The sequence below is a fragment of the Ipomoea nil genome, unplaced genomic scaffold (assembly GCF_001879475.1).
Source record: "Ipomoea nil cultivar Tokyo-kokei standard unplaced genomic scaffold, Asagao_1.1 scaffold1619, whole genome shotgun sequence".
NCBI classification, from domain to species: domain Eukaryota; kingdom Viridiplantae; phylum Streptophyta; class Magnoliopsida; order Solanales; family Convolvulaceae; genus Ipomoea; species Ipomoea nil.
The window spans coordinates 1,261,440-1,277,341 of NW_017618047.1; the positions used below are offsets into that span (position 1 = coordinate 1,261,440).

The following is a 15,902-nucleotide window of genomic DNA, read 5'->3' on the forward strand; positions in this document are numbered from 1 at the left end:
AGAATTTCAAACAATAAAGATTTTCAAAATTTACACAAATCTATTCATCTCCTTCCTCTAGACTTGTGATTCAACCCTTCAGCACCAACATTAACCGTAAGAGTAATATGACTATGAAATTTTCACTTTTTTTTTATTATATATATATATATATATATATATATATATATATATATATATATATATATAACACCTTGAATTAGGGGACACTAAGACTTATTCTCATAACAATTACGAAATAAAATTATTTTTAACCACACCACATCGTTCCACACAACCTGAACTAGTTCTTACTTTCTTAGAAACATCAAAACCAGCACGGGGTTCTTAATTTCTTAGAAACATCAAAACCAGCACCTCCATGCAGCTGGATCAAGAAAGGTGATAGTATCCTTGCATTGCAGCCACCGCTTCAAGCACTCGACACACCGATCATATCAGCTCTTCCACCCATCATCCTCTCAGCCTTTTCCCCCCTCTCTCCTGATTTAGCAAATGATAGACCACTCATTATAAAAAAGGTGATCAGGAACAGAGAGGAAGGTGTGAGGGAAGAGGTTAGAAAAACAATTGATAGTGGGAAAGTTTGTGGATAAAAGATCCTCCAAACCACGTTTATAAATACAAAATGGGCTATATAATTAAAGAGTATGCTACTCTACATACTCTTGGTTGCTTACCAGTACGCACTCTTATCACATCTGCAACAGGAATCACTGCATAAACAACAGAAATAAGCATAATCATTTGACAGCCAACCAATTCTTAACTGCTTAAAGAAGGGCAATGTACTTACTCTTCACCACCAAAAGTATTAAGTCACACATTTTAACATGTTACATTATACATCATCTTACTGAGATTTGATTAACCACTTTTCAATCCCCTTTGCGACTTTATCTCATTTATCTGTTTTCAATTTTCATTCCTCTAGCTTGGTTTATTTTTTTCTCAAAGAAAGAATGTTGCTCATGTAAAACACACCAAGAACAGAAAGATAGAACCATCAGATCACCACCACACACACACATCATATCTTACAAATACATTAGCCAAGGAAGAATAAATAATCCACAAGTCAAGGGTTTTAGAATTTAAACAACTCAAATATAATGATAACCCATTCTACAATTCAGAGATCATATAACAGGTCAGCTTCGATAATATCCTATGTTGATGAATGAGGCAGTTTCCACTTTCCAGCATCATAATGTGTATGACTACAACATCTGATGGTAAAACCAATTGATTAAAAAGCAAGTATTTCAAGTCATTGGACTCTCTGATGATCATAGAATAATTTGGGACTGTAAGAGTTTAAATTAGTGGGTTAGTATGTGGCTATCAAACCTTCCTTGTACCTATATATACTATACAGTCTCAGGCTTAATAATAATATCATATACACAGTGAGTTAAACACTACAGTGAGCCTTTTCCTTCAAACGTTAACAAATAAGAATATCAATGTCTTGCATCTTGGCAAAGGCCAATATCCAGTTCATGAAACACATCCACAATGATTAGCTTGTGTGAAGTTTCTTCTACAATCACAGAAATAAAATGAAGTTTCTACTAAAATGATTATGTTATTGTTAGTGGTGGTAAAGGTCCATATGGTTATCATCATCCATGTCTAAACTAATGGCCCAAATCGCAAATGACTTACAAATTAATTATGCAGCATATGAATAGGAAGAATCTTTAGCACATCATTATTAAATATTTAAATTTAACCCACTGCTACAATTGCCAGAAAGGTAAACACTTATATTAGCAAAGACTCAAAAAACCATTTAGTTTACAAATATCAAATGGAACCAATTTATATTCCTATTTGGTCTTTGAGATTCAATTTGAAAGCAATAAGTTGTTCAAACATCCAAAAGCAGTGGCTGCATTTTCTTTTTAAATTTAAAAATGTTAAAATTTTTTAAATGTGTAGTCCCCTTATATTATAACAGTTATACAGCCATACAGGTTTATATTTCAAAATCAGATCAAGAAAACTGCATAAAGGATCCATTGAAGTAACTAGTTCCCTTATATAATACAGGCTTCCAGAGGTAAATCAATAGAACTATAAGAATACGTTGAAGAAACTACAACTTCTAAAATACATTTCCAATTGGTGGAAGAAGACAGTGCATCAAATTTTATCTTCTACAAGTTAAAAGGGGAATAATCTTACAGAAAATTTTGCCATCACCAATCTCGCCAGTTCTAGCTTCTGAAATGATCTTTTCTATGACTGCTTCAACCTAGGAGAAGACAACATGAAAAACTAAATTAGGCCTACTCCCGAGCAAACACCATATATAAAGTAGCAAAATAAATATTTAATTCCTAAACCTGGTCTTTGCTGACAACAATCTCCATCTTAACTTTTGCCAAGAACTTGTCCTCAGAAAATTCTGAACCTGACAACAAATCCTAAACATAAAGGTCTTGTTTTTATAAAGAAAACTTATGAAGCATCAAGCATGCTGTAAGAAGTATGTGAGTTGCTCAAGAATATTAGTATCTGATATGTGATATGTAAAGTTGCAGAATAATTAAAAATTAAATACTAATAAAGTAAAGCTGCAGAAACATTTTAAAAGTCCAAGCAAATATAGATCTAACCTGCTTGCCTCTCTGATAATCCACCTTGAGAGCCAAAGCCCCGGACATCAGAAATTGTTACACCACGAATTCCCATTTCCAGAAGTCCCTTTTCATTTCACAAAGTTCAATAAATGAAATTCCTTTTATATGTAGTGGTGCAGATACAATTCAAAAGAAACTATAGCTGAACGAAAGCATGAAGGTGGTTATTCAGGTATGATTATCATCAGCTCCATAAGCTGGGTCAAAGATGTACCACAAGGCCAAACCTCATGGGCCTAGTCCAAGGACATTGGAACCCAACTCCATGAGGGTCTTACTGTCTTAGGGTCCAAGACTCCAAGAGAGATCCCTAGTCCTGTGCATGCAACAAAAGGGAGACTAAAAACTTGTTTTCTAAAGGGGTTTTACATTCCTAAAGCTATCACCTCAAGGAATAGTACTACTTACACTGCAAGGTATAGGGATCTCTACTATATAAAATTATAAACTCCTCTAGGGCATCACTTTCTTTGCAACCCTAAATATTCTTTTGTCAACACCAACATAGTAAACCTTGAGTCTCTGGTGTTTCTCCCTGTTGTAGGGTTCTCAATGTAGATCTTATGTTCTTTAATTATGCAGTGATTGCTTTCATTATATGATTGCATACGTCATAATCACCTAGCATTAGTACCTCCTTGGTTACTCATTAGTAAGAGTGTGTTATATATAAAGAATGTTGACAAGCATGGTCAATATACAATATTTTGGTTGCTCATTTATTGGATTTTGAAAGACAAAAATGACTTAACAACAAAACAACAATATATATATATATATATATATATATATATATATATATATATATATATATATATATGTACATATATATAGCATGCTAGAGAAAGATATTTCTCATTAATCTCAGATATTTTTTTTAAAGGTCAATGTTCAGCCCTAAAAGAAATATTCACTTTATTACTTGTCATACTTTTGGGAAGCAACATAGAGACAAAAAACAGAGATATGTGTGCTGATAGGCACTGAATGTGAAAAAAACTCCAGCATTAACTTAAGAAGAGTCAATAGTTTGGTGCACACATGAAAGCATTTTCAATTCATAGATGACTTGCAGAAGCTCTTACCGAAGAAACCTTTTGGACCCTCCATGGCCTATTACAGTATTAAGTGGGGAAATGGGTTAGAATGGTAACACTCCTCCAATGAATCGAAAGGACAATAATAATCGAAATGAATATTTTGGCTCATTAAAAAAATGGCTAAAAGAAGAAGAAAACAAAGTATTGCACCTTAGAATTGCTTCGACCTTGTAAAAGTTTGCATCTGGAATGTATTCTAAATGAAAACAACCAAGAAATGAGTTAGAATACGAAAGGAACGCCAACAGGCACAACCTCCCCACCCCAAATTGGAAGTGGAAATGGGTGATTGTGGAAAGGGTACCTGGAGAGCATTGAGCTCGGACAATTGGGAAATGCGAAGCACTAAAGGGGCCGCCTTTGAGAGTGAGACCGTGTGCAGAGGGGCTTATTTTGGGGAGAAGTGAGAAGAAACCAACAGCAGTAATGCGCGAATTAGGGGATTCACAGAAACGAGAGGGCAAGGTGTTGAGAGTTGCACTGGAATTCACAATTGAGGAAGACGCCATTCGAGTCGACCGTGGAGGAGCTACTGAATTAGTCCCTGGAAAAACGAGTACCCTGTGATGGTAGCAGACTAGCAGTAGACGTGAACAGTGACGTCTGGATCTCTACTGTGTCATGAACAGCCTGTGGTGACAACCTTGGCGCGACCGCAAAGATGTAATCCCAAAAATATCCCCAAATATACTTGTCTTAACAATTTTAATTCTCAACGACTCAATTTTTATTTTTATTTTTATTTTTGAAAAATGGCGAGTTTGGTACCTGAGTTATAATTGTAGTGACGATTCAGTCCATATGTTATTACTGTATCTATTTCTAGACAATCAATTATGAATGAAGTGACGAGTTTGGTCCTTGGCGTTAGTGGTGCGTGGATAGAGTTAATATCAAGGGTAAAGAAGTAAATTCCTTAATAAAACTTGTACAAAAGAGTTTTTTCCACTTTTGGTCCCTCGAGTTCACTTGCGGTAACAAATGGGATTCACGACTTTTATTTCGGACATAATAAGTGCTCAACTTCAATTTTTTTTTTCCACATTTGGTCTCATCCGACCAAGAACCCGGCCAACCCACCGGAATTCGACACAACCGTTGTTATGTTAAGGGTATTCTAGTCATTTTTAGCCCATGTAAAATAATCAAATATAAGATTTCTTTTATAAACCCTTCTCTGTTCGAATGTTTGCGAAGAGGGAAGAACAAAAACACGACCGTAATTGACTTCCGTAGTGTCTCTCTCAAATTCAGCGCGAAGCACCAAAATCCATCATTGTGAACATTCAGTGTTGGACGCGTAAAGGGATTGTGAAAGCAAGCTGTAAAATCGTTCGTTGATGCGGCGGATATGGCTTCTCATCAGCGAAGATGTTCTTCATCGGATTGGGCAGCACATGGTAAGTACACTGACAAAAAGTTAAATCCTTTGCTTTTTTGGAATGTTGATGTAACACCCCACTTTTCTAAAACCGTATTATCAATTATTTAACTTAGAAAGGAAATACTAACAAGCACAATAAATCTATTAATCATCATAAAGAGGTGTCACCGCCACAATCACCGTACACGGTGATTGCACAGGCAAGGAAAGGTTCTAAACATCCACAAACTTACTACTTAAAATAACTTGGGGATTGAACCCCAGTGTCCAGCACCATCAAAACAACTAAATAAGTCTACAACCATAGTCTCAAAAACATAACTGATGTAAGAGTTTAGACTACAACTAGCACACTAAGCTAATCTAGTCTAACTCGAACGCTCTCATGAACTTGGCCAACCTGAAAGGGGTTAACAAACAAACAAGTAGAAAGCAACCCGTTAGCACGAAGCTAAGTATAACGCCACTCAACCTTGTAAAATACTATAGCCATATACTTTTGAAAAAGATTTGTTTCACATATTTAGATCAAGCATTCTCAATCACTTAAGTTACATTCAAACATGCTCACATGACTTCTATATGCTTGCAACCTAATAACAATTAGACATACTTTCTCAATTAATTAGCTTATCAACATTCTCATGCTTTCACACACACACACACACACACACACACACACACACACACACACACACACACACACACACACACACACACACACATATATATATATATATATATATATATATATATATATATATATATATATATATATATCTTATTAGGGCATTATACATTAATTATTCTCAAACTGATGGTTAATAATATACTTAAGCTTTAACAAACAATCTCATGCTAACATATATCTTAACAACAATCTCATATCATCATATAACTCAATAAGCAATCTCATGCTATCAAATAACTCAATAAGCAATCCCATGCTATCCTATACTCAATAAGCAATCTCATGCTATCATATACTCAATAAGCAATCTCATGCTATCAAATAACTCAATGAGAGACAATATAATGTCATGCTTCTTATCTTACTTTCATGCAACGCGTGCAAATCATTTTAATCATGCAAAGGATAAACAGGATGCTATAGTATAAGTATAGATAGGTATACAAATACACTCTTTCTTTGGCATCAAGGAACACTTGTTAACGGAGGTTTCTTAGAGTCACAATGACTCACTTTTCTATACTTTCTCTAGAGTCACATTGACTCGCTTTCTTTAGAGTCGCAATGACTCGCTTTCTCTAGAGTCGCAATGACTCGCTTTCTTTATAGTCGCAATTGTAACACCCCGTGTTACGACCCCTAAAACCAATTAATCATTTAATCATTTACCCAAAAGAAAGGACTAAATTCCAATAATTAATTAGGAAAAGGCCCACCATAGTCCATGAGACCTTATCCCTAAACCTAATCCCCTAGTCCTAGAAGTAATAAAACTAGCCCTAATTAGGGACTCTTAGGCATATAAATAGGGGGCATAGGAGGCACCTAGAACCCACACCACAATAATCTCTCACCACACAAGAAGTTCCAAGAATTCCCCTAGGAGAAATCAAGAAGGAAGGAATATTAAAGAAAGACCCTTCATAGCCAAGGAAATTAATTAAGGCTAAGAGGTAACCCATGTCTCAGCAAAACCTATTTTCCTTGCTATAATTATCTTCTTTGGCTTCCTCTCTACACTTGTGTCTTGATGAATCGTTTATGATGTTGATGATATGATCTTGATGATTGATGGGATGAATTTATGTGTGATCTTGATGATGATAAAAGGTTCTTGATGATTATGTGATGTTCTTGATGAATCTTGATGGTTCTTGATGTTAAAAGATGAACTATGATTTTGATGATTTAAATATGGTTAGAGCCCTAGGTTGAATGTCTAGGGTTTAGGGTTTTGGGTTTTTTTTTTTTTTTTTTTTTTTTTACAAAGAACCGGCGTATATTAATAACAAAATTCATGTCTATACACAAGGTGGCCCAAAAGTGGCCACCCCTCAAATATATACACAAGGTAATCAACCAAACTGTGGCCACACGGCCTAAATCTATACAAGGCCTACGGCCTAAAAATCAAAGGGCCAAAGAAAGACTACTCTTTTGTCCAGCTCTTGAACAAGCCGTATATATCAAGGCCATGAAGGCTAAATCATCTTAAAAGGTAGCTCTCCCTTCGGTTTCAAACTTTAACCTCCCAAACCACCATTCTTTCACAAGCCATTAGTCAAGATTAAGCTCCCCGTCCCACACCCAGGGTGGGACCGATGCTTATCCAAGAGAATCCCTTCTACCCTAAGTCTCCCTTAGGCCAAGGCCCCATTCCCGCCGGCACAACGCACTGTGTCTTGCCCGGGGGAACTTAAGGGACCCGACCTAAGCAAAGATTCTCACCACCTTCCACCGTCATACCCAAGGCTCACCCCTCGTGGCATAGCGTACTATGTTTTGGTCCCGGGGGGCTTGTAGAGCCCCGATATGAGCAATGACTCCCTCCCCATTCACCCTTATGCCAAGGACCAACCCCCTCGGCATAGCGTACTATGTTTTAGCCCGGGGGCTTTAAGGTCCCGACCTAAGCAATGAATCTCCCAAAAGCTCTCAACCATTCCCAAATCATTTTCTTTTCCTTCATTTTCCTTTCCTCTTTTCTTCATATTCCTCACTTCTCATCATCCAATTTTTTTTATTTTTTTATTTTTTTATTTTTTATCTTTTTTCCTTATTTCCCCATCTCTTTTTTTCTCTTATTTTCTCTTTTTTTTTTTTTTTCCTAAGGGATTCCATCTCTTCAAACACTCCCATCTCAGGATGTGTGCTATACTTGGAGCTTAACCTCAATTCCACCATACAAATATCAAGCCCAATAGGAACCTTAAAGTTCTCACCCTCTAGGAGAGCCTACCTTTTAACAAGCAAGCCCCCCCAACCCCAAGTATATTGCTGTTCAGAGCTAAACTTGCATGCAATCTTTTCTTTGCCCTGGTGCTTCCAAGTCTTCTCTCCAAAGCTACTCCACTTCATCTTCACCTGCAAGAAATGGCCTCATTTCTGCAAAAATATTGCAGATCAGCCAGCAACCATCTGCACAGCAGGTCAGCTTAGAGCCTCCTTCCTGCTGCCAGTCCCTCAACACTGCTGAATCCCTCAGTGACTGCCCAGCATAACAGCTGGGTTGGGAATAGATCATGGGAGCTCAAGCCTCAGCTACTTATAGCTTCATTGGCTCAACCCCCCCAATGTTACAGCAGAACCAGTCTCCACCTCCCAGGCTTTTGGGTTTAGGGTTTAGGGTTGGGTTTAGGTTTTTTTTTTTTTTTTTTTTTTTTTTTTTTAAATAAAGTCATACTTCAGAGAAACACATCTTACGCATCACAGAGACAAGGAAAAACCAGGATATCCGGTCATAGGCCTTAGCCATGTCTAGCTTCAGCACTACATCCTGGTTTCCTAGCGTAATACCATGGCACATCTCAGAAGCAAGTAGAATATTATCAGTGATTGACCGCCCCGAGACGAAACCACTTTGATGAGGAGACAGCAATCTCGGGAGAACAGGAGCCAACCTGACTACCATTAACTTAGTGACAATTTTACTACTAAAATTGCACAAGCTAATTGGCCTATAGTCAGCAAATGTCTCCGGGCTTGCTTTTTTGGGCAAAAGCACAATAGAGGTGTGAGTAATGGACCTGGTGAACTCCCTACCAAGGAAGTAACTCCTGACCATATTAACCACATCCCCCTTAACAATTTCCCAACAAGATTTATAGAATGCCCCAGAAAACCCGTCAGGGCCTGCAGCACTAACAGAATTCATGGCAAACACAACATTTTTAACCTCATCCTCCTCAGGGATAGCAATAAGGCTAGCATTCTCATTATCCGTCACCAGACGCGGTACACAGTCAAGTTTAGACAAATCAAAGTTACCTGCCTCCGCAGTGAATAGACTTTCAAAAAAGGCGACAGCATTTTGTGCTATCCCCTGTCTATCCTCAATCCATTGTCCTGTGTCATCTTTTACCTTATGAATATAGAGTTTCCTTCTTCTCTCTTTTACCATCGAGTGAAAGAACTTGGAGTTCCTGTCACCCTCCTGAACGGCCACCATGTGAGCCTTCTGTTGCCAATATTCTTCTTCGATAGAAACCTGTCTTTGCAGAAGAGCAACGCTCTCCTTATAGTCAATGAGTGCCCTATCATCATCTGGATTCTGTTGCACCTAGGGTTTAGGGATTTTTTTTTTTTTTTTAAAGTAAAGTCATACTTTATTAATAGCAAAAGAGAGGCCGAAGCCAATACAAAGTATGAAAGGACTTAGACCCCACATGGCCTAAATCCTACTAACTAATCTAAACTAAAAAGAGTAAATAAAGATTACAGACGAAGGCCCCCGGGGCTATAACATGCGCGGCCCCAAATCCCATGCTAGCATAACACTAACACTAGACCAAATACTAGGCTAAGTAATAATAATTAATAAAAGAATGCTTCCAAGTAGTATGTGGTATGTAGACTGCACGCCAGCTCGATGAATGAGCATCAAGTATAGTATGTCAACATCACAACCCATCATATAAACGTGTAGATGGGTGACAAGGGGAAAAGCCACATTGCGTGTCACACGCCATAGCACTTCCCCGCCAGCTGCACCATAGCGTCCCATCACTATAATGCAATCTGACCGGGCTGCAACCACAACCGCAACATCTCCTGGGGTGCTATTGACTGCCCTGTTACAAAGCAATAATACACACCTCCCCATCTAAATATAAAGGTAAATATCGGCACACAGGTCTAAGTCCAGAAATAACATAAGTAGTACAAGGCAGCTCACAGGCCAAAACTTCGGCACACAGACCGATATAAAAAGAAAACAGAGCAGCCAATAGCTCAACCCCGATCAGCACCAGCAACAAACCAGAACCAACCCTAGCGGGATTAGCTACTATGGGCCAGCAGCAAGCCTGGACTACTGATGCGTAGTATATTTGCAAACAAATAATTCTCGGAGTACGAGTTATCGATCCACAGGGAAGTGGTTGTATCAAGCACTAGTTACTAACTTATTCATTAGAGTTAATCCTAACAATTACTTAGATGATTGATTGGCATAAAATAAATAAAATAAAACAGAGGTTCAGGATTTTGAAAACAATTAGAGAGAAGTTGAGATTCATGGGATTCAAGTATTTAATCACCTAGTGCCAATTATCGTTTGCAATATTTAGTTTGGAATTAAGATTTGTGTGGGAATGCAAAGTGGAATCGAATTACTCCCGTAATCTCTATTCCTAGTGAATTTCCACTCCCGTGGCTTAAACACCCATTAAGATCGAAGATCAGCATTCAATTATTCCTAATTACTACCATCTCCCGATTGGCAACAATCTAGAATAAACTTCCCCTAATAAGTTCCCCTTTCCCAAGGTCCAACCATTAGGTGCAATTGTGTGTACCCTAATTTATGCCCCAACTCCCATTGGTGACACAAACATGGCTATGAAGCTAGTAACTATGGCCATTAATTACAAGCATCAAACAATATTATCACGATTGCAACACAAGTATTAAACCCAAATAATAATATATTAAAGAAACTGAGAGCTCAGGCACATAGGTTCATAAACACTTTTACCCAAGAATCTCTAAAGAATTTAGCCAAGCATGACTAAATTATACATAGCAAATATAAATAAAGAATTACAAATCATCAAAAGAGTACAAGAATTAACCAGACGATTTTCCCAAATCTTCCTGGCTTCCTCCTTGCTTTCCAAGACAACTTGTGGCTCTTGATTTCTCTCCTTCTTGTCTCTAAGAATCTCTGAATATCTCTCCGTGTTCGGTCTGGTATTAGGGTTGAGGAAGGAGGGATTTTATAGTGGGTACAAAGTTGAGATGAAATAGGAATCTTGTACCAAATTGGAGTATTGGACTCAAATTCTAATTCCTATATTTAAATAAAGAAATTGTCGTCTTTAATGATATTAAGAATTTGGAAGATTCCTTGAATTGCTAACTTTTAATATGGAGATATGAGCCTTGAAGTCCGTGCAATTGATATTAGGAAAAGAAATCTCGCGCTTGTATTGAATTTTGCCCAGCTGCGCCACTTTAGGCGTCTGTTTTTTTTTTTATCCGCGCCACTTTAGGCGTTTGTTTTTTTTATCCGCGCCACTTTAGGCGTCTGTTTTTATCCCAGAAACAGACACATATTCGACGCGTCGAGAATTTTCTCGACGCGTCGAGACTTCCTGTGCGCGAATTAATTAGCTACTGGAAAATTTCGACGTGTCGAACCCTTGGCTCGACGCGTCGAGTCCACTGGGCCCCGAACTCATCCAAAATTGCTCCAAACTCATCCTTGAACTCCCCTTGGTCATATCTTTGACCTAAAATGGTTCAAAAACACTAACAAACACCGTAAAATATTCAAAACAAGTGCGAACCATAATTAAATGATAATAGCAAGGAAAACATGTATTAAATAAGCAAAATTAAAGAGCTTAATTACTGTGATGATTCAAAATAACCATAAAAACAAGCACAAATGTGATAACATCAACTACCGCCAACGGATTTGAAAAACCCCTACCCGACCACCGTTCAGCCTGGGCCAAGATGCAATTTCTTACCGCTTGCACCAACGTTGAGGCCTGGTTTATCTTAAAGGATGCCTGCTAAGGCGGAACCAAAGAAGCCTATAGACCAGTCAATGCCTCGGAGGCCAAAGAAACAACAACCTGCAAAGATAGAAAACAAGATAGAACAAACAAGCATCCTGTTCCCTTGACCCCAACTATTTCAATCTTTCTCATAAGGTGGGTGTATAAGCATTAACAGGCTGACGCGAACAAACAGCAAACCCCCCAAATTAAGACTCGTCCCCCCTGGAGTCCAGAAGGGACTCGGCTACTATTGGCCAGCAGCAAGCCTGACCAGGTCAACGGATTTGACTAGTCCTGCCCGGTGCACCGTTCAGCCCGGACTAGGGTGCCATGTTGTACCGCCAACACCTTACGTTGAGACTCGGTCCCGACAAGCAAGACTTCATAGCTTCCAAGAACACCTCACACACTCTCTGTTTTTAGCTCACATCACTCTATCTTTTCCTTTTTCTATTTCCTCATTTTACCACTCATTCTTTCTCTCATACTCTTTCCCTCATTTCTTTTCTTTCTTTTCTCGTTTTCTCTTATCCCTTTTCTTTTTTCTTTTCATTTTCATTTTTTCTTTTCTCTTTCTTTTTTCATCTTTTTTTCATTTTTCTTTTCATTTCCAACATGAAGTAATAGTACATGAAAGATAAATAAGGAACATAAAGAAGCGGCTCGCAGGCCAAAATACAGGCACACGGGCCCACACAAAGTACAAGAGTTCAAGGCGGGTCAAAATCATCAAAAATCATCGATGGGATGTCATCATGAACAAGCAATGGAAGAGCTCCACCAAACTGCCCATCCTTCCTCAACAATTCATTTCCAATCTTTCCATTTCTTCAGTTTATCCATCTTTTTGTCCCAATCTTTTCCAATCTTCCATATTGCCTTTCCCAATTCTTTTCCTGCCATTCCTTTCCAACCAAACCCAACCAGCCCCCACATGAGACCTGCAACCTCTTAGCATAGCATGGCCCTCTCAAGGCAATCATCACCACCAAACCAGCACAAACCCTCAAGACATAGCCTATAGGGAATGCCAAGCAGACCTGCAAGCCAAGTAAACCTTCCAGCAGACCAAGAACCAAGAGAGACAACAATACTCACCAATCTACATAAGGAGATCAACTCATAAGCTTTGGATTCAGAGATGGACTACCCAGCCTCTTCCCAGCTTCAGCTTGTAGCATCAGGTTCAGAGAATCAGCTTCAGGTTGCTGCTTCAGGCCCCATCCAAATGCAGTTGCTTCTCTTGAAAGGAGCCCCAAAAGCCCCTCCACTCCTGCACCAGACAACTCCATTATGTGATCAGGAGCCTTATTCCATCAGCCTTCTGGTCTTCCAGAAAATCAGCCCAGATCAGATGCACCCTCATAGGCCAGGATCCCTCCAAGCCAATCATCAGGTTTCAGGAGCCCCACAGAAGTCCTTCAGATCCCAGGATCCCATTGCCTTCCCTTTAATGGTCTCAGAACATCAGCACCTGGAAAGATGAGGAAGTGTGGCATGCCTTCCAGGCCTAAAAGCTTGAGGAACCCAGCTGGAAGGGCCCCAACTCTCAGAAAGGTCATATGCTTGTCTTTGCATTTGTCTAAGAGACAATGAGCAATGCAGTTTACCTTTATATCACATTTTCTCCAGGAGATTATCAAGTTCCCAGGCTGTTCCCTTCCCATATTTCCCAGGGAAAGATCAGTTTCAATTTGTATCTGCCCTATGCCTCTCTGCAAACACCAAGCTCAGCAAGATCCTAGAGCCTGCCCCAGGTCAGCATGAATTCCAGCCAGCATGAACTCACCCTGGGAGTTCCTTATGATAAACCCACAGCCCTCCCTATTCCATACAAGGTTAATTTTGAGCCAACCCAGAGGTGGCTTATTCCAAAAAACACTTCTTACAATCCTTGTGCATCCAAAACCTTGAGCCTTCCTCAGGATGTAGATCCAATTTGGAGGGAATGGATCCCATGATGGCCACTTCCTCTTGACACAATCTGCTATTCCTTTAGAAACTTTAAAAATTATTCTGCTTCCTGAAACCTTCTCATTCCCATGCTTGCACTGGTTCATGTGTGCCCACAGCTCCAAGAGAATCAAGACTGGGAGCCTATCAGCCATGTACTTAACCAATCTGTTCCTGTGCCTCTTTCTCCACCAGTCATAGCAGATTTGGCTCACACTTCTGATTTGCAGCAAGAGCCCCAAGGACCCAGCAAAGTATTGCCACACCCTCCTGGCAGTTTCCCCCTCACAGAACACATGAGACAAGCTTTCAGCTTCAGGTTGAGCACAATAGTAGCACCTTGAAGCCAGTTGATATCCAAATGCCCTCAACCTATCATCTGTGGGAAGTTTCCTCTTGAAGACCCTCCAGGCAAGGAAGGAAGCCTTCCAGGGCACATATTTCTGCCAAATCTTTGCATACCAAAATAGCCTAGCTGAGCTAACTGTGTTCTGCTCTCTGGCCAATTTCTTTGCTGAAGCAAGGGAGAAGCCACAACTCTTATCAGGCAGCCAAATTGGGGTGTCTTCTACATTTTGTCTCAAGCTCAATCCCCTAATGTCTCTTCTTACAGGTTCCTGCAGACTTTCCTCCTTCCACCTGTTACCAAGCCAGAAGTCCTTTACAAGATCTTTTGACTTTGTTTTCCCCCTTATATTGTGCCTTGTAGTAATGGCACCCTTCCCATTCCAGTTGTCCCACCAAAAACTTAATTCCCCCTTGCCCAGTCTCCACTCAATTTCCTTTTCCATATTCTCCCTTGCTTCCACCATCCTTTTCCATACATGGGATTCCCCATATTGCCAGCTTTGCACACAGGGTGCATCCTGGAGCAGTACTTGGCTTTCAGAAAATCTCCCCATAAAGTCCTGCATGTTCTGAACCTCCACCATAACTTGGAACCAGTTGCTTCAACAACATCATGCAGGGTTGTGAACCCCACCCCACCCTCTTCTATTGGCCTTGCCAGGTTGGTCCAAGAACTCTAGTGATATTTGGCCTTTCCATCTACTTTCCCCCAGAAGAAATCTGCCATTATAAACTCCAGGTTTGTGATCACAGCCTTAGGAGGTTGCACTGCATAGAAGACATGAGTGGGAACAGCCTGCAAAACTGACTTGATTAGAACAGACTTGCCCCCATTGGACAAGTGCCTATTTAACCACCTTTCCAGAATCTGAGCCAGCATATCACTCCCCCTTCCAGAATCTGAGCCAGCATATCCTTTTGCAAAAGCCTTTTTTTCAGACTTAGTGAGCCTTCTACCTGGAGAGTGGTTCAGTTGCTTGAACACTCTCAAATTCTCCTCCTCAATTTCACCTTTCCTTATCTCCCCCTCCTCCACATCAATGTCCTCACTCAACTCCTCAGATATAGCATAATCTGGATCTTTCTTGTCATTGTAAGGTCCATGATCATCCTCTTCAATATCAAAATCACACTCCCCATCCTTATCTCTCAAAGAATGAAAGGTATTGTGGCTAACCACCCCCTCCCTCTTTGTTCCTTTCACCCCCTCTTTTCTTTTCCCATCATTCTTTTTTTCCATAGATAGTCTTTTTCCTGGCACATTATTTACCAGATCTATGTTTCTCTCTTCTGAGACTTTTCCCTCCCTCAACCCCACTATCCCTCTTTGTTCTTTCCTTTCCTCAGCCTGCCTACTTGACTCAGGCAGGTCCTGGAGATGAGTCACCCCAGGCATGGTCTTCTGTGTTGTCTCCCCAGCCTCCACCTGAGCAAGCACAGGTTTTTTTTGGCCTGATTAACACTAGGTTCTGCAACCTGATGTTGTGGATTTCTTTCCCCATTGCTCTGACTTCTGGCCTTAGGGTTTACACCCCTTTGATTTGCACTTGCACTTCTGTTCCTAGACCCAGGTCTAGACACACTTCTGCCCCTCTCTTGAAAGCCAGCCCCTGATCTTACTGTACCTGCATTGTTAAATGAAGCACCAAACCTGCACACTTCTGCAGGGTGTCCCTGCTTAAAGCATGTAGTACAATAATGTGGAATTCTCTCATATTCTATTTTTTGAACATATCCAACATCTTCCTCTCCAGGATTTCTTGAGAACCC

At 39.8% G+C, this 15,902-nt stretch overlaps 2 protein-coding genes across 2 annotated transcripts; both read right to left on the reverse strand.

The window, feature by feature from the left end:
- Positions 1 to 199: 199 nt before the first annotated feature.
- LOC109191212 (nitrogen regulatory protein P-II homolog) lies at positions 200 to 4,410 on the reverse strand. Its single transcript, XM_019341792.1, has 8 exons — positions 4,053 to 4,410; positions 3,899 to 3,944; positions 3,734 to 3,761; positions 2,625 to 2,712; positions 2,352 to 2,419; positions 2,191 to 2,260; positions 681 to 716; positions 200 to 483 (listed from the first exon to the last, which is right to left on the reverse strand). Exons 1-8 carry the CDS (start codon positions 4,255 to 4,257, stop codon positions 413 to 415), a joined length of 612 nt encoding a protein of 203 aa, XP_019197337.1. The 5' UTR covers positions 4,258 to 4,410; the 3' UTR covers positions 200 to 412.
- Positions 4,411 to 13,561: 9,151 nt separating this feature from the next.
- LOC109191256 lies at positions 13,562 to 14,716 on the reverse strand. Its single transcript, XM_019341840.1, has one exon. The coding sequence runs from the start codon at positions 14,714 to 14,716 to the stop codon at positions 13,562 to 13,564; it is 1,155 nt and encodes a 384-aa protein (XP_019197385.1).
- Positions 14,717 to 15,902: the final 1,186 nt, after the last annotated feature.